Source organism: Drosophila ficusphila, unplaced genomic scaffold (assembly GCF_018152265.1).
Source record: "Drosophila ficusphila isolate 14025-0441.05 unplaced genomic scaffold, ASM1815226v1 contig_197, whole genome shotgun sequence".
In the NCBI taxonomy this organism is placed as follows: domain Eukaryota; kingdom Metazoa; phylum Arthropoda; class Insecta; order Diptera; family Drosophilidae; genus Drosophila; species Drosophila ficusphila.
The window spans coordinates 4,970,307-4,996,209 of record NW_025064091.1 but is presented as its reverse complement, the minus strand read 5'-3'; the positions used below and the strand labels follow the sequence as shown (position 1 = coordinate 4,996,209).

The window sequence follows — 25,903 nt, the reverse complement described above, 5'->3', positions numbered from 1 at the left end:
GTAATCCGTTTAAAGTAACAAAACATTTTTCAGCCGCCTGTCAGCCAGTTGTCAGTTTACGTTTTATGATTTAGTGTTTACCAAATCGATTAATGCGGCAATGGCATTAAAGTAGTACATTCAAATTAAATAAAATATTTATCATTTAAATTCAAACATGTGTTTCAAAGCGAATTACGATTTGGCTTCCGTTGTCTTAATTCCGTTTTCAAGTTTAATTCATGTGACAGATATCACTTCCCATTCATGCCACAGTTAGCTCCTCTCGATTCTTTCACTTTTCTCGACTTTTCTCTTTCCCTCGATAAAGCTGAGATTCCGTTGTATTCCCAACCATATATCTCGTATATATACATCAAAGATATATCAAAGAGCGAGCAATTGCAATACAAAGTCATTTAATGCATTTTGCTGATTGCGCTCGCCTGCTGATGTTGCTGTTGCTTTAGTTGTTGCTGTTGCTGTTGCTGTTGCTGCTGCTGATGTTGCTCGTGTCGTTCTTGTTGCTGATGTACCTTTTGACATTTGAGCTGTGCTGCTGCTGCTGTTGCTGCTGCTGCTGCTGCTGCTGACAATGCAACTCTCCCACAGTGTGACGCACACTTCCGTGTGTCCCGGGGCCCCCGAAAAACCCCCTGCAGTTCTCCCTTTCAAAGAGCAAAAGCCAAAGGCTGAAGAAATGGCTTTAATGGCATTTAATAAACATGGCACAAACAAAATTTTCAACTACAAAGCGACGGCAGGGGGGTGCTTTGTAAAGTGGATGGGGCTGGGGGAGGGGGAGGGGTAGGGGTAGGGGTAGGGGGATGAGGGCCTCATAACAGCCGACAACCGGATTCAAATTCCAGTTTCAATATGACGCCGATGTTGCTGTTGCTGCCGTTGATGGTGATGTTGCTGCTGTTGCTGCTGCTGTTGATGACGAGCCAGCGAGAGAATGCCGCAGATTGAAGGAGTCGCTTGCCTCATCATCATAATCGTAATCATCATAATCAGCCCCATGATCGCCATCGTCATCATCATTATGATTATGCATTATCATCATCGCGAATGTGCTAGTTACAGAGTGACACCCATTTCAATGCAATGAAATGCAATGCAACGCGTTGCAAGCGACGGCAATGCAGTTGACGACATTATCGGTGGACAGCATGATACCCTATAAGTTGGAGGTAGTCAGGAATACTCCGAAATTAAGATGAATGCAAGAGTTTATTGAAAGTTTTGAGCACTTTAATAATTAAGGTAGTTGATTTGTTCAGTTAACCCCCATTTAACTAATGATTTTCGAAGTGAAGTAGGTTAGAAAATGATTTACATTTTAGATTACATGTTTTCCGAGAATATTTAAACTGTAATTACGAAAATCTCCCTTTCACACGCATTTGATATTCGTTTATCCTGCGAAATTGCAGCTGCAGCTAGTTTTCAGCCGCTTGTTGCTGTTGTCATTTGGCCTTTAATCACAGACGACGGCAGCAACATCAGCTGCAGTAGCAACATCAGCTGCAGCAGCAGCAACAGCAACAGCAACAGCAACAGCAGCAACATCAGCGGCAACCGCAGCATCAGTATCCAAAGCCACTGCCACCGATGCTGCTTCTTCTTTCCACTCACAAACACACTCAACAATCCACTGGCAAGTCACTCACACAAAGGCAGCTGGCCAGTGGGTGGCTGTTGACCGCAAAGTTAATTGCAGTGTGTGTTGCAGTTGCCTTTTGTTGCTGCTGCTTTTGCTGCTGTTGTTGTTGTTGCTGCTGCCGCCGCCGCCTGATGTTGCTGCTGTTGCGGTCGCTTGCCCCGTTGCGGGCAAATAACTTTGCTAATACTTTGACCAACCCAAAAGGCTCTTGGCAATCTTTGCCACCAAACACAAACACTCGCTAACGAAGACTGCAAGAAATCAAATAGAACAGATGGTTACAAAATATTAGTTTAAATTGGCAACAAATTTTTATGATGTCCCTCCCCCTTTAAAATTTGCAAAAAATCGGTTTGCAGAAAAGTCAGCAGATACCAGCACTTCTTGGCCCATAACTTTTCTAATTTTTATCCGATTTAGAAGTGTCATTCATACCTCTTTTTTATTAAAATATAAACCAAGCTGCATCATTAGTTTATTTTCCATTTTTGTATCGATGTTTATCATTTTAATGATGCCCGATTTATGAGTGGTACACCTTGTTAAATTTGATATACAATTTTTTTCTGTGCTTTCTTGCTCCTATTATTTTGACCGCAGCTATCAACTTTCGCCCAGAGGTTTGGCAAATGTTCAATGCGCAACTGTCGCGGCCATTTAAATTGCATGGCAATGTCAATAAATATGCTCATTGGTGTATTCCGGTCTCCCCCGATCTCGGTCGTCAAGGCGATCTAAAATCCCAGTCAATTTCTAGGTAAATCTAGCGGCACTTCGCGTCCCTTCTCCCCTTTCCCCCTCTCCCTACCTCTTGTTTCCTCCCACCAAGTTGACAAGCTCAGGTGAAAACCAGTTCAAACTGCAATCTCCGAACGCAGTTTGCATTTTCATTCGCTGCCTCATGCTTGGCTGCCTCATATATATTTTTTTTTCTCTAGCTAGCCGGCCGGCTCTAATTGTTGTTGTGGCCAACTAAGGGTTACAATTGGTTACTTTAAAAATTTTAAACAAATTTGTATTTGAAATAGTCAACTCCCTCTATTATTATTTTTCCAATTATAAGGGAATGGTTATAGTAAAATCTATTAAAATTAACAGAGCCCAAAAAAAAATTTTTCTCACATGATTTCTAACTCATTAATTTTAAATGAAGTTCCCAAATGGCGAAACCTAATAAAATCCCGTACCAAAAAATTGTGAACTTGGTAATTGCTTTGCAATTTTGTTTTGAAATAAAATATATGATATATCTCAATATCAGCTAGGTTAACATCACCGATATTACTTGTTTTTAACATCATGATTCAGTGTTTTTTGTTTTCGTTGCAATCTCTTCTTCTTTCGTCTCGCTTCGCAGAGTGAGAGAGTGAGAAAGAAGATCGCTGTGTGAAAGAGAGAGGGTTTTTGAATGCCGGTAATAACATCATAGGTCAGCCGGTCGTTTTTTGATTTTTGTTATTCTCTTTTTTTTTTTATTTATTTTACCATGGCCTCCCCTCCCCACCCGCTGATCTACCGTCTCTTTTCAGCAAAGGTATTTTTCAGCTTTAAGCCATTTTTGTTGTTGTTGCTCTCCACACTCGTTGTCTTTTTTTGTTGTTGATTTCTTTATTGCTCCTTTGTGTGTGTGTCGCCGTTTTGTTGTTGCCTTGCTGTGTATTTCCTTCTTTCATTTATTTATTTTCATTTTGGCTCACTGTCTCGCTCGCACCGATGTGCAGCATTTGGTGCCAGGCACCGGCGATCACCGTTTCGAGCAGCAACAACAACAGTAACAACAGCAACAAGGGCAACAATGACAGCAACAACAATTACAACAGCAGACAGACAGACACACAATCGTTGCTCTCAGTGCATGTGCACTGTCTGTCTTTGGAGAGCGCGAAAGAGACGTGGAGACTTGGGGGGATTGGGAGACAATAGAGTGGACCGAAAAAAGCTAGTGAAATAGCAAATTCAAGTAATGTAATATTACGCTTTTGAAAGAGAATACCTTGGTGGTTTAAAAACATTAAAACAATAGGTTTAAAACGAAGAGTGTTTGTACAACCAAATAAACGCAGCCCTTGGGTGAAATATTTAACTAGTGACAACATTGCGTATGAGTGATTGTTAAAAGCACTCTCGACAGTTAGCGGTCCACTCTGCTAGATATTCTATACGGAACTATGAGAAGAATGTACAGATCAAATGTAGATAAGCACGACGAAATCTTGTCATATTTTGCAATTTTGTTGCAAAACCAATTGGATGCGCTTATTAAAACAGTAAAAAATGTATACACAATGGAGTCAATTAATTATTCGAGCTTTAAATGCTAAAATAACTGGTTATAGCTATCATCAAGCGATAAAATAAACAAATTATTAATATAAAAATAAAGCCAACAAGTATTTATTTATTCCCACCATTAGTTGTAAGTTTAGTTTCTCAAGCCTTTGCTGCTGGCAAAAAATATAGTTGATTATTTCTTACAGAATCAAGTTTTTCATTAGCAGTTAAAGTTTGCTTTGGCTAGAAGTTTATTTACCCCATTGCTTTTCGATTTTCTTAGTATTTTAAACGATTCATTTACGTCTTTAATTGCAAAACATTCAAATCCCAACCAATTAAGCCCTAGTCAAACGGAAATTCCAGGAAACCAACGGCGTAAAATGAAAACTCGTTTTAAAAATTCTCCTTTTCAATTTTGGCCAGAGATTAAGTTTCCTATTTATTAGTTTATTTGTTGTAGCTTTTAGGCGAGTGGGATTTTTCCAAATGTTGCACAAAGTTCACTTAATTTGTGTGGCTCATAAATTCTTTACGAAATATTTTCGGTTTTTGTTGGCCTGGTTTTTTTCACATTTACGAATGTGCTGCGCATCTAAATGGAAAATTTCCGTTTTTAATACTTTTTTCTGGCTCTGCAGTTTGTTTTGTTTTATTTGTCATTTTGGAAAAACACCTGTCAATGCTTTGAATTTAGTAGTTTGCTGCATTTAATTTAAATAAATAAAGTATTTGGATCGATAACAATTCCATTATGACAGCAAACAAGTAAAGAAGTCAAAACATTTGGGTATTAATATTTTTTTTTTCAACAGACATCAGCCGCATGACCATGCAATTTTAAATAGAAACGAAAACTATTTTTGCAGTTTTTACCAATTTTCCAATCAATTTTCCGCATATGCCGATTTTAATTCCCTTCTAATTGACAGGCAAATCGGCCTTCGACTCCAAGTCGGTTTTCATATATGTTTCAATGGAACGAATCAATTTGCAATCCCCCTTCAATGACAGATCACGCAAAACGTTGTAATAATAAATAAATACTTGGAATCGCATTACAGCTTCCATTTCATACCACAAAATCGAAAGCCAGTCAAACACAATAACGAAGCATGTTTAATAAATAAATAAGTTGGCAAACTGTTGAAGAAGAGAATTTGGGATGAAATCCTTAAACGTTCTGCAGAGAACAAATTATTTTCGATTAGTAGGCAATCCGGGTTGTCTAAAGCTGCTGTGAATATTGCTAATTAATCGTGCAATTGTTCTAATTTAGATATTCTTTCTTAGTAAATTAATATAACATGATTAGCCCTATTTTTGTTTAATTACTATTATTTTCTAATAATTTCATTCTGAAATTTAAACCATTAATGTGCTCGCTATTTAAAATAACAAACGTGTTTGGCGTGGAACTATTTTAATTGAAATTTAAACAAATTTTCGGGAGTTTTTCGGCTAACTTTCTCCGGTGGGCGAAAGTGCGGGGGGAAAAAGGGAGGGAGGAAAAACGACGGTTTATTTCAGCGAATAGACTCTCTCTATATGCAAACAATATGGCAACATGCATACCTTTACACACATCCAAACGCCGCATATTTTATGCATTCTAACTGTGCTTTCTAATGCCTGTCCTCGATGTGTGCTAGTATATGTATGTATGTGTACTGGTGTGCTATAGCTTGTACGTACATATGTCTATCTGTGTGCGTGTAGGTGTGTAGGTGTGCCGGCTGGCAAAGTTAATTGTTTTTGAATAATTAATTACACACTGCGCGGCAACAGCAACAACAATGCAAAATTTATGTAACCAACAACGATGATAGAAAAACGGGAGTGGCAAAGGGACAAAAAGGGGGATCGAAGGGGCCCTTTGTCCCCTGGCAGCAACAACAATAACAATAACAAGAAAAACAACAACAACAACAACAGCAACAACAACAGGCTAACGATTGTAAGCCGCCATCAATGTCAATAATGAGGTTTTGATTGGAGTTTTGACGGACATTTTTCAATTGGAAAGTTTTTGTCGTAATCGATAAACATGTCGGAAATTTGAAAATTAAGGCTTTAGACAACGGTTGGCTTTTTGCCGGAATTTTCCAACAAGAATTTTATATACACTTTTTAATATGCTTTATAAAATTCATTAAAATATGTATTAATATTGAATGTAAAGAAATAAACGTTAACAAGATTAATGAAGTTATTGAGAATGAATTTAGCTCGGAAACTATTTCAAAAGATCATATAAAAACTTATAAAATACATATGTATATGTCTGCCATTTCCTTTACATATACCCACATTGCAATTTTTCAGGAACGTTTAAGACCTCTTCCGATTTAATTGATAGCAACTCGATTAAGCCAGCACTCCGGCCCTTCGTCATTCGATATTCCGCCAGATCCACAAACATTATTAAGTTTTAAAATATTCCCTTTCATGTTGTTATACAGTATATATATAATTTTTTTTAACGTTTATTGTCGATGGGCACTGAGCAAATAGTTTGGTAAAGCCTTTGGGGCAGGCAGGAGGATTAAATCGATTTTGCGACCCACAGGCCTTCGCTTCTTTCGCCGTTGTTTATTATTATTTTTTAATCAACCATTAAATTGGGTCCTGTGCCATAATGGAACGAATTTAATTTGCCGAAAAATACTAGTTTTTCGCCAATTTTTTCGGTTGACATGTTTTTATGGGCCGGACATATGCCTAATGAAGAGGTTGCTGTGCAGTTTTGGCCTCTATTAATTGGGTTGAAATGGGAAATTGATTAGCAACAGTCGACAGTTGGAACACCTGTGGATTTCCCTTTACCACACTGTATATATTTTTATTAAAAATATTTGTGGCGTTTACTTGGCACTACAATCGAAATTCATAAAGCACTTTTCTTAAATATAAAAGAAATATTCATTTGAATGTTTTTTTGATCAACAACAGTTTGCCATTGGCAATTTTCGAAAATTGCAATCTTTCAAAGATGCTCTGTGGCGAAACGCACTGTACGCCAAACAGCACCAAAATTAATTGAATGGGACAATTTTCTGGGTAAAACACGCAAAAAGCACTAGGGCATCAACACCCGTGTTCCTTTTTCCGTAGAGAGGAAAAACCATTTGGTCCGTGATTTTTTATGATTACTTTTTTCGCAACTCTCACCGGCGGACGGACGCTCCCTTTCGGCGGACAGCCTTCCGGACGAGGCTCTATTTTATTTTTTTTCGGGTTGCATAAACGAATTTGCATCGCCGATGCGATGAAATAAATGCGAGAATTTATACATTTAACGTTATTTTTGCATCTCCTCCGGATCGGCCACGCCTCCTGCGCCCCTTAATGCTCTTAGCGGTGCCGTCACCAAAAAATAAAAATTAAATCCCCCCGAAAGGCGAAAAAAAAAAAATGAAAAACATACCGAATAGCTCTGGACACAATTTAAATTTGCATACGAGTCGAATGGTGCTTATTCGACAAACTTCCTTTGTGGCCAAAATGTTCTCCAATTTACCGTTAGATAGTACTAACTAAAGAATAACCGAAATATTGTATCTTTATTTTTATATACCGGTACATACGTATTTGTTTTGTACCCTTTTAACATACATTTGCACATTCCTTTTTGGTTGAAAAAATTTCTTTGTGAATATGAGAGGACATTTTCGCTAAAAGGTTTTTTGAAAAAGAACACTGTAAAATATGCAAATAAGCGCCTTGCAGTGGTGCCATTAAATTAGTGTTTTCCTGCAATCCTTGATTAGCTCCTGTAAAATCCACTTTTTCAAGGGGGCGGCGGAGCGGTTGTGGGCGTGGCGTCGAGGTGTTGTGGCATGCCAGCAATATTTGTGTGCCACATTCAGGGGAAGGGGACAAGTCAATGACCATAAAAGTCAACACTCACTCGACACACGCAACGCAAAAGAGACGGCATGCGTTGCAGCGCAAGAGTGAGAGGGAAGGAGTCGGGTGGCGGCATCTAGCGGCGGCATTTTCGCCTTCCGGCAAAAACCTGAAAAAAGCACATTGAAAAAAAAAAAAAAAAAAATCTAACTAAAAAGAGGGAACAACTTTGCAATGCAAATTTCAAGTAGCTCCAGTCATTCTGGGCATGTGACACATTTAAACTGAATGCAGTTTAGTTAGTTGAGGTGTCTACACTGGCAGAAATTTAAAAAGATTTCGTTTTTGAAAATAAATAAAATATAAAAAATAGATTAAATAACAGTTATATTCTTTTTAAAATAAATATAAATATAATGTAAAATACATAATACATTTTTCTTGTTTTCTATATTTAACTTCCTCTATTTTCATCAGGTACTTTTTATTGATTGTATCATTTTGTGTAACCTCGTTTTAAAGCACCTAATTTAACCCATTGATCCCAGTGTAGACGACATTCAAATGGCTGAAAAAAAGTGGGCAAAAGCCAAGAGATGATAATGATGATGGCAGAACCAGTTGCTCCGTTAAAGCCTGGCCATAACCATTAGCCAGCTTCATTCATGGATTCCAAAAGCACACACACATACACGCACACACACACAGACACACACGAAAGCGATGGGATCTTAGTGGCATGCCGAGTTTGTTGCGGAAAACTAGCTTATGCTTTATGCTATATGCTATATGCTTTATGCTATATGCTGTATATTCTCCATATGGCACATGCTGTAGGCCAAATCTCTTGACCAATTCTGCAATAACCTTCTCCATGGGTGAACCCAACCCCCTGAGTTGCTCAATCACAGATTCGACTGTCGACTGCCGACTGCCAAATGCTGAATGCAAAATGCCAATTGCAAATTGCAAATGCCAAAGACGCCTTGGGAAGTCTTAGAAAATTGCTAACACTATAGTGCATAAATGTTCTTGTGTTGAAATCAATTAGGCGAATCTATAAAACCCCATTAAAAGTCCCATTCAATGGAGACCGACGGCACTTTTCAGTTTCAATGTTTTTAACCCTTTTCCCCTGACAAATTGCTTAGCTCTTTTTCTGTTGTTTGTAGCCAGAAAAGTTTTTAATTACTTGCCAGACTCTGGATTGAAATCCCCCTTTCCGGGGAAGCCACTTCAATGATTGATTACACACTGATAGCCAAGTCAAGGTGACTTCGGGATATCATCTTGCACTTCATCTGCCACTTATTCTCTTCGCTTCTATTGCAACTTCATCCTCTGGCTGGGATTTCGCTTGACTTTCTCCTCTCTCTTTCTCTCTCTCTGTCTCTCCCCTTTCCCCTTAAGTATCTTCAGTGTTTATAAATTAACTTGGCTTCACATTCCGCCCAATGCAGGCACCATCACCTTTGCCTTTGCCTTTGCCTCTTCGAGTACTTTTTACCTGCCCGGGAAAACATGCGAAACTCACCGTTAATCACCTGCCACCCCTTCAAATCCCTTCCAGCCCCTTCGAGGGCCACGCCCCCTTTTTGGGGAGGCAACTGCAGCTGGCCCAGTTACCTTTGGGCCACCCAAGAATGAGGAGGGTATTACGATTATGACAATCAAGGCAGTGCAGCGAGGGCTAATTAAATATAATATTACATTTCATTTAAAGTTGGCTAACATATTGTTTGCGGAAATTACAACGGAGGTATTTAGAAAAGGTATTTTTGGTTAGAGAACTTAAAGAGTATTGCAACTCATAAGAAAATATTAACCTAAAGGAAAGATCTTTCTAAAAAATATTAAAAATAAAACAGAAATTATTGCTAGTCTTCGTTTATGAACATATTTATTAATCTGATTAATAACTGTTATATTCGTTTTCTTTTACAGGTAAATACATAATACAGTATACTATAAACTATAGGATTGGGTTCCAAAAAACGTAAGCAATAAAATATATATATTTATATTACCTTAGTATATATGTATAAATATATCTAGGTTTCTAGGGTGTTAACATTTCGAATCCCCCCGCCATTCCATCTCTGATTTTCCCATTTTTTAGTCCACCTTTAACCGGGATTTGAGTTCCGCTGCACTTGCCATCTGCCGCCCACTCATTAAGATTCCGCGCTGGAAGCTTCTCCTCCGCCTCCGAGTTTCCACCTTTTTCCAACCCCAACCCACCGCCGCCCCCCCTTTTTCTTCACCCCTTTTACCCATTCCGCTTTTCACCCATACTGTTTCCCTTTGACTTTGTTGCTGGAGTTCTTTTTCACAAAAATGTCCACTCAAATGGCGTTTAGCGTGCAATTATGAGTTTCTCTTCGCCTTCTGTTTTATTCTTTCTTCCAAAATGGAGCAGACGGGGAATCGGTGGGGGGATAAATTAAATGATAATGTAGAGTAACGAAAAAATCTCTTTTTGGGATAAGCGTAAACTTATTTATGCTCTATTGCATGAGAAATGTGCATAAGGAAAAGTAAATATTAACAAATATAGCTTTAATGTCGATGTTTAAAAAGTTTACTTTATTTCTCCAAAAATGTTGGAAGGTAATTTATAGGTCAAGTGTTTTTCTTTTCCACTTTCCCTGTGATTTTGTTAGTAGCAGCCTCATCTGATTGCGTCTCATTTGCAATTGAGAATGTTCCCCATTTTGTGTTTTTTTTTCTCTTACTCAAAGAAAAGTCTCCGGCTTTAATTGCTGTCACTATTTTTTTTTTTTTTTTTTTTTTTAATTTTTTTTTTTTGTCTGTTTCCAGTGCTGTTTGTTGTTTGCCTTTGTTTTAATTCTATTCCCCCAACCTCTGGCCCACATTTGGGTAGGCGGAAAATAGGGGGCGGGGCCGGCATTGAGTCGGAACAAAGCTGACTTAATGACTCCGGCCGCCCGCAGAAAAAAAAACCAACAGGAAAAAACAGCAGAACAGAAAGTATAAGTATAAGTTGAAATTCAAATAAAATAGCCAAAAATGGAAAGGAAGAAACAAATTAAAAATACTTAAAAAAGATGGCGGAATTTAAATCAAATTTAAGGCGAGTGCTTACGTTTTAAATGCGGAGTGTTGATGGGGGAAAAAAAAAACACTCGGAGCTCTTTGCTCCTTGACATTGACGAAGATATCTGACCTTTTCGGGCTTTCTGAATGTGACTTTCAGCGACACCCGCGATGAGGGGAGACTGCTTATTAATTTACGTCAATTAGAAGCAACGGAAAATATTTATTCATTTTACTTTTTACTTTTTCATTTTTCCTTTGTCCGCCCGCTGATCTAATCAACCCGGGGTCCAATGCGCCACGACCCCGCTTTAACCCCCTTCTGCCCCCCCGAATTGATATTCATTGTCTTGCCTAGATTTGTTCGTTTTTTTCTGGTTTTTCTGTTTTTTTGTTTTGTTGTGTTGTGTTGTGTTGTGTGTTTGGATGGGGATCATAAATCTTTAATTTGATTGCGGCCCTCGATGCGATGAGGGTTTTGTTTAAGTCGGATTCAATTTATTTCTCTTACATTCAATTAAAATGTTTTCTAGTTTTTCATTTATCAATCGCACTTGCTGACAGCTTCATTGGGGGATCTGCTCTTATATGGACATAAAACCTTAATATAAGAACTCATTGCAATATTCTTAATTATGCCTTTTTTTTTTGTAGTAAACAACTATTTAAAAATGGAAAATATTTTATCTTCCCAATTAAAGACAGTAAAATGCTAAGATATTGTTTTAGCACGCAGCCAAACTTTTTACCGTTGCTAAAACGCAAATCAAATCTCGGTTCCCAAAAAAGTTTGAACAAACTTTCGGCTAAATTTTCTCTCTTTTGTTTTTTTGGGGGATGGCAAACTTTTGGGCATTTGGACAGTTTGTTAAAAACCATGTTGGCCACGTGGATTTCGCATATTGTTGGCAACACGCGCCTATTAATTAGCCAAAAGTCAGTCGAACTAAATCGGGCACAAACACACGCTAACGCTAACGCTAACGAACTAGTCGAGGGTGGTGGCCTTCGGTCCAGCCTTTTTTGGGCGAATTATATAAGGCGCCTAATTAAGGGCGTGGCACTCGGCTGCATTTAAATGCCAGCAATTTTCGGCTATTTAAACAGCGCACAAAATACAAAATTAAAACGCGGGGCCTAAAGGGGAGCGGGCTGAAAAAGTACGAAAACAGAATTTTACAAATTTTTTGATTTGTGGCCAGTTGTTTGGTTGTTGTTGCTACAGTTGTTTAGTTGTTGTCCGGTGCCGGTCACCAACTGTAGACGATTGTATCGCCGGCGTAACCACTTTGCCGCTTACCCCGCTCTCCACATTTTCCAGTACAGTAAACAAAGGTATAAACCAATTATAACGAAAAATTCTTAAACTGGAAAAAACACTCAAAAATTTATTATTATTAACTGCTTTGGTGTTATAAATATAATAAACCTAAAGAATCCATGAATATATTAATTGTGTAAATTTAAATATAGTTTTGGTACAAGCGGGCGTATGCGTAATATTTTCAAAACCTTTCCACCTAAATTATACAAATTAAATTGTTACTTGTTCAAGTTTGCTTGTAGTATAAATATTTTTTTTTATTCTTTGTAGTATACACATTTCAACAACTGTTGTAAATTCTAATGGCGTTCTATTTAGCCGATCTCCACTGTAGATGTCATCCGTGCCTGTGGTCAAGAGGAAGTGGGTGGGGATGTGGGCTGTTCGACGCCATTGACCACGAAAATTGCTCATGCATGGCCGAAAAAGGCGGGAGGCGCGGTGGGAAAATGGGTAAATGGGGGCGGGGCAGCGGCGGTTTGTGGACCGAGTGCGTGCGCTTTTCGTGTTAATAATAATTGACATTATCGTTGCTATTTGTTTCTGGTCGCTACAGTTGTTGTTGCTCTCGTTGTTTGTTGTTGTTCGTAGGTTGTTGTTGCCATTGTCGGTGTTTTGCTCTATTTATGGTCCCCGAATCTGTGTTGTTCTTTTCTGTGTTTCGGCCTTTGTTTGGGTACTTGTCCACAAACATTCTAATCAAAGTTTATTAATTCACAAATTGCTACACTTAGCTAGTGCGGACAAGAACTGCTACAATTGGTTACAGCGCAGACAAAAAGGGTTCGGGGCAATTATTTAAATAAATAAAAAGATGTAATATGAAAGCAAAGAATAATAGAGACTTTATAAAATCATGGTGTATGCAATTTAAATCATATATTACAAATACTGCAATTGAAATAAATATGCATATAAAATATAATTTTTATTAAAAAGCAGTCGCAGCACACAATGTAATCTTCAGACAGCGAATTAATTTCAATATTCCAAATAAAAATATGCACATTTTTATCTGAACTTTGCCACAGCGAAAATGGAAATATTTTTATTGTTTCCAAAGCCATTATAATCAATAGTCAGCAGCAGCTCGACATTTTCCCCCTTTCGACCGCAAATAATAAGTGGGAATTTTTCATACAGAGTTGCTACGTTCATTACATTCTTTTATTTCTTTTTTTTTCCCCCTTTCACTTAATTTTCTTGTTTTTGCAATTTTCATTTGTGCCATCTCTCTGTGCCATTTCCCTGCCGATTTTGTTGATTTGACGACAATTTGCATGCAACAATTTATTGTTGACGGTCAATTGTCAGTCGTCGAAGTTGGGTGTCAATCAAAGTTGACAATGTTGCCAAGGGCAGTGGGCCGAAAAGGGGCCGGAAAGAGGGGGTGGGAGGGGGTGGGCATTGCCGCCGCCTGACGTAATCAAATTGTAAAATGGCAAAAAAAAAGGAACTCGCAAAAGCCGAGTGATAAAAGCGAAACTCAATTATATGAGATGCGTCGTCACCTTGAATAATTGAATCAACATTTTCGACAAACTCCCCGTCTCTTTCTATCCCACCAATCAGTGGGGAAAAAAGGGGCGTGATGGGGGGTACAAATGGGGGGGGAGGTGGGAGGACAATTGGACAATTGAATTACGAATGTCGAGTATCGAAGTCGAATGTCAGTGGCGATTGAATCAGAGGCAAAATGGAAATGCAATTAAAATCAAAGATGTACCAGTGCCAGACTTCAGAAAGAGATGGCTAAAAAAAGGAAGAAAGAGAGAGACAGAGAGAGCGAGCAACAAATGGCTGACACTCTATTAGCCTGGCTTTTCTAATGGAAGTTTGATTGGGGATCATTGGCAACACGGGTTTGAGCCAAAAAAAATCCAGATAAGGACATTTTTTTCTTACCAAAATAATTATCTATGCTAAATCAATATTTATTGCCACTGAATATAATAAAATAAATATCAATTCAAACTTATCTAGACTTTCAAATTTTCGCTTTCACGAAACTAGTTTAAATATAAAGATTTATTATCTTGTCAAATAACTCAATTTCCGAACCAAATCAATTTAGTCTATTTTTAGACTAATGATCTCTTCTCCATTAAAAATCTCTCTGTTAGCTTTAATTTGCCCTCTTGCCAAATCCATTTATCACGCTAAAAATACGCTGATTTAGTCATGTGAACTACTTAGCCATTCGGAAACGAATTAATTTGCCATAACTAAACTTTTTCGCCGGTCATAAAACAATTTTTGGGATTTTGTTCTCTTCTATGTTTATGGTTATGCTGATTTCGCCATGTTTATTGTTTTTTTTATTTTTTTTATTGTTTTTTAAACAAGGCAGTACTTAATTTAATTGGATGAATTAAACGTGGAAATTGTTTTATTTATTACTTTTTTGGTGTCCAACGCAAATAAAGTGAATGTATGCAAAGTATGTTGAAATAATCTGAACCTTTTTTAAAAGAAAATAAATAATAGAATTTAAGATAAGATAAGGAGGTAAAGTTCAGTGTTTCTTATTGCTATCTCTTTCGGTTATATTGCCCTCTCTCTTTCTTTAAAACCAGTCTGCGGGTTTCGAGTGTGCAAATATTTGAGTGTCGCCTATTTGTCAATTTTCCCATGCTTTTCGTTTACGTATCAATGACCTAAGGCGACCACATGCAGATGTCGAAAGAGACGGCAATATCGATGTGGGAAAGGGACGGGGAGAGCCAGAGGAGGTGCGCCAGCTGCTCTTCCATTGACTTTACGGTCGTCTATTTACTTAGTTTTCCCAAATTTGAAGTTCTTTGTGGTGATGGCAAAAAAGAGTATGGAAAATATATATCAGCTTTGTCGGATGTAATTCCATTAAGTTCTTCTGACCGACTCTTTGACTAAAAATGAGGGCTAGAGAATATATTTGGCCAAAAAATATGACTTGTCCATGTATTAATGAGTTTTTTTATTGATTTCATTGGAATAAGAAAGTATTGGCAAAAGCAAATATTGATGTAATCAATGTGAATACAACGCTCATTATTTTTCTCTCTTGTTTAAATTTACAGGCTCATTTTCAATTTTCCAGTACATTCTTTTAATATGAATGGTTTACTATTTCCGTTCTTAAAGCAGGAAATACAATGCTGATCAGGAAATGTAATTATTGACATGAATTCCTAATTGTTTCATAAACGTTAGCTCTTTAAATGTGCAATGGACAGTGGGTCAAAAAATTATAAGAAAAACAAAGAATATAATATTACAATAAAATAGGATACTAAACAATTAAAACCCGGATATTTAATTTTGTAAAACTTTTATTTTAGCTTGAAAGATTTATTAAAAAGCATGTAATTTAGGGCTTAGTCCACCGTGTCTGACTATCTCATGCATAAAATGCCTTTCGGGCTTCGGCTTTTAATTGCAATTTCATGTAACCAGAAATTGTTTTTGCTGCTCTTGTTTTTGCCGGTACACGCACAAATATTTGGCCCACTCAAAGGCCATCGACGAGCCACCAATAATAATTATAAAATTAACAACAATAATAAATGCCATGCATTTTTTCTGTATTTATTATAATGGATGCCAATAATCAAAGCAATTAACAAATTCATCGAGCTCAATTGGACAAAGTCAACGACTTATAAAGTAACAACAATGTGGTATAATAACCATTATAATCTCTGTAGTCTCTCTTCACTGAACTCAACTAGTTTGCTTTTATGATGTCTTAGGGATGTTAAATAAATTATGCGCAAAAAGGAAAATGTAAGATTACGAGAGGAAAGCCGAGAAAATATGCTAATATTTTCGCTTTAACAGATATATTTTAATAATATTGGTGGCTCAATAGTTTAAGGTAAGTGTTATAAACGCTTTCTTCCTTTTCTTATGAAAAATTATATAGGGTTCGATTATCTATTAAAATTCAAGACAATTACAATTCAGTTACAAAACGACGGTAAAGAATTTGCGAAAATTTACCAAAACCCAGCACTTTTCTAATTTTTCTCCGATTTACAAGTGTTCTAATTCCTTAACTTTTCCAATTTTTATCCGATTCACAAATGTCATAACTCGATGAATTTGTAATTAAAATATCTACCAAGCTGCATCATTAGATTATTTTCGTTTTTTTTTGGGCGACGTTTTTTCATTTTTTATGACCAGTGACTATTTGCACAAAACAAAAGTTTGTGCAAAATATGTGACAAAATTTGCAAAAAAATGGGTTTGCAGAAAAGTGACAAGTTCCCGGCACTTCAAAACCCCTAACTTTTTCAATTTTAATCCGATTTTAAAGTGGCAAACCTGTAAAAATTTTTCATAAAACTGTTTCATAAGTTTCTTGCACCTTTCCACTTTGAGTGCAGTTCAAGTGCAATGAATTCAGCTCCTTTGAAAGTAGGAGGAAAATGTGGGCATGTTCGCTGGAAGGTGGAAGCAGGATGTTGCCAAAACCCAAACGAAACGTTGGAAAACGAAAGCCTTGTGCGGTTGCGAGGCATTGAAACCAATTAATGGACAATCAACCCGGGGCAACCGCAAATCCAAATAGTTCTGCGTAACGGGAGATGAAGGGGCTGAAAAGTTCAGTTTCAGTTAATAATTAACATACACCTATATGTTCAGATATAGTATATCAAGTCGGGGGCAAAATGCAACCGACCAGATTTACAATCGTGTGCACAGCAGCATGTAAAAACCAATTTCGAAAAGCGACATCAGGGGACTTACTGAAAAGCTTACAGTAAAACTTCTCCAAACTAAACTAAATTTAAAAATATATGAAACAAAAGAGTTGGTTAACAAAATAACACAAAATAAAAAGAAAAAATAAAATTCACATTTGCTTCTCTGCTAGTAATACATTTTTTTCCAATTAAAAAGTAAATTCCAAGTTGATGAATTGCGAATCCCATCGAAAGCGATTTAAATCTCTGCAGACAAAAATTGAACATGATTGTTGTATTAATTTTCTTTTCTGTCGTTGCTTGTTTACTTTTTTCATATTATAATTCGCAGCAATTTTAGTGAAAACATGCAACAAATAAAAACAATAAACGTTTTAATTAAACTACAATAATAATCAGCAGAAGGCAGTATAGATACCCTGTGTAAAATAAAAATAAAAATGAGAAACAAAGCAGACGCACGCACATTTAATAAATCATTTTCCATTTAACTGGCAAATCAAATTATATTTAAATATGCTTAAATTGAGCAAACGCAGCCGGCGGGTAATTCACCATTTATTCCATACAGTGATAGTAATATCCTGTGAGAATTGAAACAAACACAAACAAATCCGCAGACAAACAAAGCTAATCAACAGAAGTTTTCTGTGTCCTGTGTAAAAACAATCAAATTATCATGAAAAATTATTTCTAATACTATCAATAGTATAAATAATTCTTCACACCAATTGCAAAAAATTTCTTAAATTAAATGTATAGGTTCCATTATCAACAGTGGTTTAAATAATTAATACCCATTATCAACAACAATACTTTTTATAAATAAGCCTGTAAAAAGGCGTGAAACCAAAATTGTAATTAAATAAGTTTAGAAATCATTTAATTTTCTGTCATTGGCAAATAATTCGCAAATATTAGGGATCAATCAAATTAGTGCTTATAATTGAATGATTTTAATTCTGTAAAATGTGTGAATAATGAAGTTATAATTTTTTCCTCAAAATAGTTTTAAATAAAATGAATTCGTTTCATTACATTGGTATATATAAAACAATTATGTATTGTAGTACAAACCATTTTTTCTAGCCCTTCTGTGTGTAATTTTTGCTCTGCAAATAATTCACAAATATTTTGCAAGTCATATTTAAACACCTTTAAGCCCTAAAAATATATTTGAACAACTTTGTGTGGCCAAAAAATCTGTTTGTAATCAGAGCCGTGAAATTCAAGCCTTTAAATATCTAGTCGAAAAAAGGCGGCAGACGAAAACGAGCAAACAAACGTTAATACAAAAAAAATTACAAAAATGTATGAGTGAGGCAAAACAATGTGGGCGGTGGGGGGCGTGGCGACGGTAAAAAAAGAGGGTAGGGGGAGACAGAGAGTTGCCAGCACTTGGCGGTCATTGTTCCAATTTCTAACCACTTTTTTTTTGTTTATATCGTGCGAGTGTGTGTGTGTGTGTTGTGTGTGGATTTTATTTCTTCTTCTCCGTTTTTCAAGTGTTGTTGTTAATTTGTTTGGCTGTGGCGCGCATTTTTCACACACTACTAAACAGGGGGAAAATGGAAAATCCCCCCTTGTCTTGTGACTCTGGTTTTGTGCATTAAAGCCTGCAGCTACCGAATACGCCACAATTTAAGCATTTGTATTCGTGCCTGTGGCTCACATGTCAGGTTGACCGCCCAACAAAAATAGAGGCAAAAGCAAAAGCAACCTAACAACAAAAACAGCAGCAACAACAACAAAAACAATCAAATAAAATGCAGATAGTGGAAAAATCGGACAAAAAACTTAAGCACGGCAAAAGGACAACCGATGGAGGCAGGGGGGTTTTGGGAAAAGGGAAAAAATATTTAATCTTGACACAAAGCTGCTGGCAGTAAAATGTGGCTCTATTCACAAGTAAAGATATTGTGATTTTCCAGCCTCTAAGGTGGCAAACATGCAGGGTTTTCTAAAAAGGTTTGCTTACTGCGTACTTAGTGGGAAAAAAAAACAAGAAAATTCGCTTTTCTTTTAGCAACTTGTTTTGCTATTACTAGCTGAAACTGGAGGGGAAAATATGTGTGTAAATCTGACAGCTGAAAATAGCTGTTTTCCTGGTAAACACGACTTTGAACTTAAAACTAAAATAACCGCTGACAGTTTTGAGTGATTTGGTTGTTTAACATGTCGTATGCGTAATATGTGACAGGTCTAATTTGAAATGCTGTCCAATGCAGATTTATATCATAATTAGAAGTTGCGTTAACAAGGAAACTTAAATCAAAGTAATGATTCCCTCGTACAACTTGGCGTATACGTAATTTTCCGAATAAATCACTTTAAGCGGCTTAAATTTCAGTTGTATTTTTTAATACCCATTTGTTATTATTTTAGAGCTTTTTTAAGCTCACAAAATAATATGAAATATTTGGAAACTATAATGTAAAGTTTCAAAAGGATTATTTAAAAGAGATAGAATATCAACAAAACGCTTTGAAATTCTATAACATTGTAATTGGCTTGTTTTGATTATACAAAAACACTACAACATCACGTAAAAATTCGAACCAAATCCAAACTAACTAACTTTATTAAAGCAGAAAGAGGGTTTTTGTTTTTCAAGGGGAAAAAAGTGAAATGGGGGTTAGTGGCGTTGGGAACTCAAAGGGAATATGTACTAGACAATATGCAATGTTTGTTCGCTTCTGCTACTCCATTTTTTATTTCTGTTCCCGTCCAGCGATTAAAAGCACCACTACACCCAAAAACACACACCCATGTACACACACACACACACACACACAGCCCCACGCATGCATGCTAAAATAGATAAAACCGAAAACACATACATTCGTAGATAGAGAGGGGAAAGGGAGGAAGGAAGATAGGTAGAGCTTGCTAGAAAGAGAGGGGGCGACTGACAGCTGCCGTCGGCTTAAATGGCGTTTACAGCAAACGCAAAAATTCCCGCCAAACAAAAACGAAACCCGAGGGATAGAAACAACAAGCAAAGAAACTCAACAAAATCTGGAAAACATAAGGCATATAGGTATTACAGTCAAAACCCACTAAGCCAAACGTCATTATTTACAATCAACCAAATAATAAGCAACGGAAATAGTAATCGTTTTTGGATATAAATATCCAATATAAATCTCAGCACTCAAATATTAAAGCACTCTTTTGGGCTGCATACATTTCTTTAACAATTTTCGCCTTAAAGAAATTCCCTCTACCGAGTACCTACTGTAGATTTGAAAAATGGAATTAACGTTCGCATAATTGAGAGCAAAAATTGTAACTAATAAAATTGCAAAACAAAGCGTAGCATATTCAATTAAACCCGCAGCGAGAAGAAGAAGCAGACCCAAAATCACTTCACACACACACAAACACACATATACAGCAACACAAAGCCATACACACACACACACACTCACAGGCACAAAGTGAGTGTGAAAATTAAATTTGCCATGCTATTAGCATTTGTCTACGCAGCAAGTGCAAAAGAGACGGCAGGAGGGGGGCGGGTGAGGAGAAAGAGACAGCAAGAGGCATGACTGATGTGAGAGAAATGATATATACATGCATGTGTGTGTGTGTGCGTGTATACACCATATATGGGTGTTGATTTTTTTCTTTCTTTCGGTTTTTTTCTATCTGGTAGCTGGGGCACTTTTTGATGGATAGTTAAAGAAGATTCTCTTGTCAGACACGTGTTCGACTGCTTGCTAAGCAGTGTTAATGTGACATTTTGGGGGGAGAGGAAACGGAAGAGGGAAGAACAAGAAGAAGAGGATTTAATTCTACGACTCTGCATTCCCATCTTCTTCTTCTTGTTCGACTTCCATTGAGTAAATTGCTAAATAATTCAGGGGAGCCGAAACAACGAGTTGCGGTCTCCATTGCCAAACTCCTCTTACGCTGCGTTTTTATCCGCTCGAGTGACTCTTGTGGCCCACTGTTTGTGCAGTCAAATGTTTTATGAACAATTGAACGCTTTAATTGACTTTAAATTGAGTTGCCTTCAACCCAAAATTCAAAGTCATGTTCACTACGAAGTCGATTTAATTGCTAGTTGCTTTTCCCAAATTTTCACACAGCTATTTTTGGCTGCGTTTGAAAATAATTACATTTCGATTTACTAGCACATGATTTTACATTTTTACAGATTGTGCAGTGTTCTCTTAGATTTATTTAAACAATCCATTTGTTGTGAGAAAATATTTGAAAGGCTGCAGACATGCTTTTATTCAAAAGGGAAATTTAATATTTGCTTTAAATACAACCTGCATTGAGAGTCTGTTGAACTTTTGTTGTCTTTGTGGAAAAAGGGTCGCTATCGGAAATAAATTACACATGTTGTAGTTAAAAATAAAATATGTGTGGTGAACAAGCTTGTACAAATGCGGTGACCCATTTTTGGCACCCTTTCCACGGCAAGCCATTCATCTTTGTCGACTCAAATCGAATTTATCAAAGTCGTAGCCAAATAATTTGACCAATATTGCATATGGATGTGCATATAAACATTGTTTGAATATATATATATATATATATTATATATATGTATCGCGAGTCAACGATCGGGGGTCATTGAACTTTATATCTTTTCACACTTGCCCGCTCTTTTTGCCCCGTCTTTCATTCGAATTAAAGTGTAAATTTTTGGGGTGCTGCTGGTTCTTTGATTTGATTTTCGTACGCTAATTCAATTAGATTTATGTGCACCATTTGACATGTTTCTCTCTCGCTCGCTCGCCGGCTATTCCCCTCCCTTTCCACCACTTCAGTTTTTTGCCTGTATGTTTATTCCCGGACACTTCGCTAAATGGGTTTTCTTGTTTGTCCAACATCAGATCATGGCCAATAAATCAACACTCAATTCGATTTCGACCGAGTGTGTGGGTGCTGCGTTTTGTGTGTGTGTGCTTTGTGTGTGTGTTTTGTATGCTGTGCGGTTGTCAAGCAAATTGATTTGTCCATTTCTTCGACGGGGTTAAACAAATAGAAGACCCGGTTATGCAAATCCAACAACAGGAAGGGGCGGGCTTTCCCGTTCGCCAACTTAATAACCGAATCGCCTTAAAAAGAAAAGCTCGAACCGAAAACACCAAACCAGCCCAAGGAGTCACAGTCAAAGTCAAGAAAAACCCGTTTTTCCACCGCCAAACAGCGGAAATTGTTTGGTTATTATCGTCTTTTTGTTGTTGTTGTTGTTGTTTTTGTGTTTTTCTCCTTGGCTTGGCTTTTAAAGCTAAACCAAGTCAAAGACTCATAATTGATACGCAGAAAGAAAGGGGGAAAATGCGAAAGATAGTCGGATGGGAAGGTGTGTACGAGTACGCTGGGAACCAGTTGGAAAAGTGATAATGAATTCGGGGGAAACTGTGTCATGGTACAGGAAAACCCAAGGAAAATCCATCAACTGAGAAAAACAATTGGAAATTGTGAACCCATTTTCATTAAAATACATTTTATCACAAAGTCGGAATGAGGTATTGAATGTGACTCAGGATCAAATCACAATTGATTGATTCCTATACTACACAAATCAAGTATACGCCCTGTGACTTAAAAAAAAAAAAAAACCAAGGTGTGAACTTTTCACTGACCCTCTGCATATAATTAGATCAAATGCTCAGACAAATATTTAATTTGCCTCTGCTGCTTTCACAATCGAATCAGTCAATTGAGTTTCGTTTTTGGACAACATTCATCATTTGACACTTTGGCTGATTGAAATAATTGAACTTGAAATTGAAACGAGATCGATCGCCAGTTCGTTTGATCGTTTTCGATTGATCGCCTGAATTCGACCTCATAAAGTGGGTGGCTTTCGGGGCTGTGATGCTGATTTAATTAGGCATTCGAATCGAGACTTTTGCTCATTTCCAGCACGTACGCGAGCCAACGGCCAACGGAGCCAACAGACAACAGCTAACAGACAACAGCTAACAGCCAACAGCCAACAGCCAATGGCCATTGGCCAATGGAAAATGCAACTGGCTCGCATTGAGCCCGGTTATGACCGACCCACCGGCCACAGTGGTTCAAGGTCCATTGACGGTCCATTGAATTGCTGAAACCGGTTTCGATTCACAGAATAGCTGTGTGAGTGTCTGGGCTTGTTTAAATACATTTCATATCATTTGATTTTTTTAGCATGCCAAGCAATGCATTTTTTTCTAAGCTTTAAGGATTATTTGTACACACAACTTTATTAATGAAAAAGAGTTTGTATACCGGCAGAATGGAGAGTATTTCTATGATATATATTTGATTCGAACTATGTCAAGGATTCATTATTTGTTCTATGCTGAAGAGCACTTTAATAGAAACTGCGCTTTTTAGTTCTTCAATGAAACTCTGCAGTTTTGTGAAACTTGGCGAGCTCATCTCGAGTTCCATTGTCAATATGGCAGCTCTTGGGTCTTTGGTCTCCAATCTCCGGTCGCTGGTCGCTGGTCGCCGGTCTTCGCTCTTCGGTCTCCGGTCTCCGGTCTCCGGTCTCTGGTCTTGAAGAGTCTCTGGTCTCTGGTCTCTGCTCTCTGGTCGCTGGTCTGTGGACTGTGGTCCCTGGTCATTCACATTATCGTTGCATGTGGCGAGAGGTAACCCCGAATGGGTGTGTTCGTTCATCTTTATTTCTTGTGCGTGCAAAAATTCAACAATTGCAGAAATTGAAACTTTTGCCTCTTGCCTCCGTTGCTCTTGCCACACACAGAAGCACATTGAAAGAAAACTTTCAGACATGAAAATCGTAAAAATAAAAATGAAATGTGCACACGTTTGCCTCTTTCTGTTTCTGTTACTGTTTTCTGTTACCATTTTCTGTTTTTCTGTTTTTTTTTTTCTGCTTGTGTTTGAGTTGGAGTTTGTGCCCTGCAGACAGACGACGCTTAATATGCCAATGCACTTTTTCCAAAGGGAACGGCGAAGGTGGAGTGCTTTTTCCGGAACCCACTCCTTGCACCCGGGATTTTCTGACTCACATTTGTGTTTATTTAATCTTTCACCGGCGGAATTGATATGCCCAAGTAATAAACAAACATCACTGCATACAAAAAAGGAAAAAAAAACAAAAAAGAAATAGCACAAATTGAAATTTATGTTTCAATATTTGCTCAATGTCTCAAGAAGCAGTTTCCATGTGGCAAGTGGCTGTTGGAGCCACACAACTCAAATCGATTAAATTTTAAAGGGTGCTAAATGCTTGCTTTTAGCAGATTTATTCTCAGATTTATCTGGGCCAAAGTGATCTGCTTGCTAAATCAATTTCATTTATTTTCTTGTAGTGGTTGCGTTGCGTTCGAGCAATTTAATTAGTTTAGTTATATGCTTTGATTTTTATCGTGGCACTAGTTATCTTTTTGTTTTTAAATTGCCGTGCTTCTTTCAGCTCAATAATTAATTTGTGTATTTTCTTTATAGCCATATAGCTCTTGACTTTTCAAAAATAATTTTCATCGTTGCTTGTTGAGATCGCTTTTGCCATTAAATTCACGTTTATTCTTTGGCTTGGCCTGCTTCACATATCAAGCATACGCCATGTGGTGCATTATGCGAAATGTACTTATTTCTGCTGACTCATTCGAAGCTGCTCTTTCACTGAATTTCTGTTGCCTTTGCCGCATTTTTATTTGGTTTTACTTGGCTGCCCTTTTGTTTGCTTGTTTATTTATTCTTTATATTTTTGTTGCCCCACTCTGGCCATATTTCTTTTTTGTTTACTTTTTTATGTAATTTGCGCACAATTTGCAGTTCATTGTTTTTAAGAGAGAGATAGACAGAGAATAAGAGGGGAAGAGAGAAAGGAGAACGAAGAAATGGGAAGGGGAAAGGGAAAGGGAGAGTAACCGAAGTGTGCCTCATCAGGACATGGGTTAACCCACTCCGTCAAATTATTTTTTGCTGGTTGAAGCGAGGAGCACTTTAACCCATGTTGCCGTCGACGACCCTTCTTCCTCTGCCCCATTTCCTTTTCCCTTTCCTCCCGCTTTTCCCTCCCTTCTCCTTCTCTTTCCCCCCTTTCTCCCCTTTCTCCACGCTTTTCCCCAGGGGCTTTTCTGGCCAGAGCTTCATTCTTCGCCTCTTCATTTGTCTGTTGTTGGTTTTTCCAGCCTCAAATGAGTCAGTTATATATTTAATAGACGTATATATTTCTTATATAGAAAAAAAAGCATATAGAGGTGTGTGCGTGGGAACAAGGACAAATTGCGGCCGTTTCTGCGGCAATTTCTCTGATACTTTCTCAAAATAATCATTTCAATGCAATTTTTATATAATTTTTCCCTCTGCTCTCTCGTTTTTCCTAATCCACTGTTGACATGCAATTTGATTCAATTATCATGATTTTGTTTGAGTGTGTGCAATCACCTCCCCGCGATTTTCTTTTTTTTCCTGTCGCCGTTTTTTCTTATGTTGTTTTTTTTTTTTTTCAAGAAGCGTGGGAAATTGAACAAGGTTTTGGTTGATTTTTCTTTTTTTTTTTTTTTTTGCTCGTTTTGTGTAACTCATGCAATTATTCAATTTGTGGCCAACCATTAGCGCACAAAAACAGCACAAAATCTGTATTTCCCTTTGAGTTCAACTAATTACTTTCGATAACCCCAAATATATTTATTTTTTTCAACAAACATTTCTTTATTTGTTACGGGTTTTTACTGTACCTAATGGATTAACAACTAACCGATGCGTGAATACGAAATTTAAATCAAATTTTAATGCATATTTTGTAGTAATTTTTTGAGCAATTAATTGTTTTTTTTTCGTTTAATGCATATGCTCTATTACAGTCCCTGTCTTTATCTTTAAAGCCATCTCGCTCACGCAGTTGTTTGTTTGTTTGTTTCATTAATTAATCATTGCTGACATCACGCATACGCAACGTGTGCTGCATATGCAACTTTTGTGCCCGCAAAATGGCAAATTGCAAACACAATTACAACAAAAAATGTGGTTCAATAAATTGCTATGAAAGAAAAATTAAAAAAAAAGATAATAACAAGAAATGTAATTATTATTTCAGAATTTGTATATGGAAATAATATGTTAAAATTTGTATGTGATCTT

At 37.1% G+C, this 25,903-nt stretch overlaps 2 protein-coding genes across 5 annotated transcripts in view; both read left to right on the top strand.

Annotated features, from left to right (window-relative positions):
• Positions 1-25,903, top strand: part of LOC108097421 (low-density lipoprotein receptor-related protein 2) — a 148,498-nt gene that overhangs the window by 31,014 nt on the left and 91,581 nt on the right. The window lies entirely within an intron of this gene.
• LOC122320909 lies at positions 1,122-24,021 on the top strand. The gene is given in 3 exon segments (XM_043209553.1): positions 1,122-1,172; positions 23,254-23,556; positions 23,559-24,021. Coding segments are annotated over 3 exon segments (720 nt in total). The 3' UTR covers positions 23,925-24,021.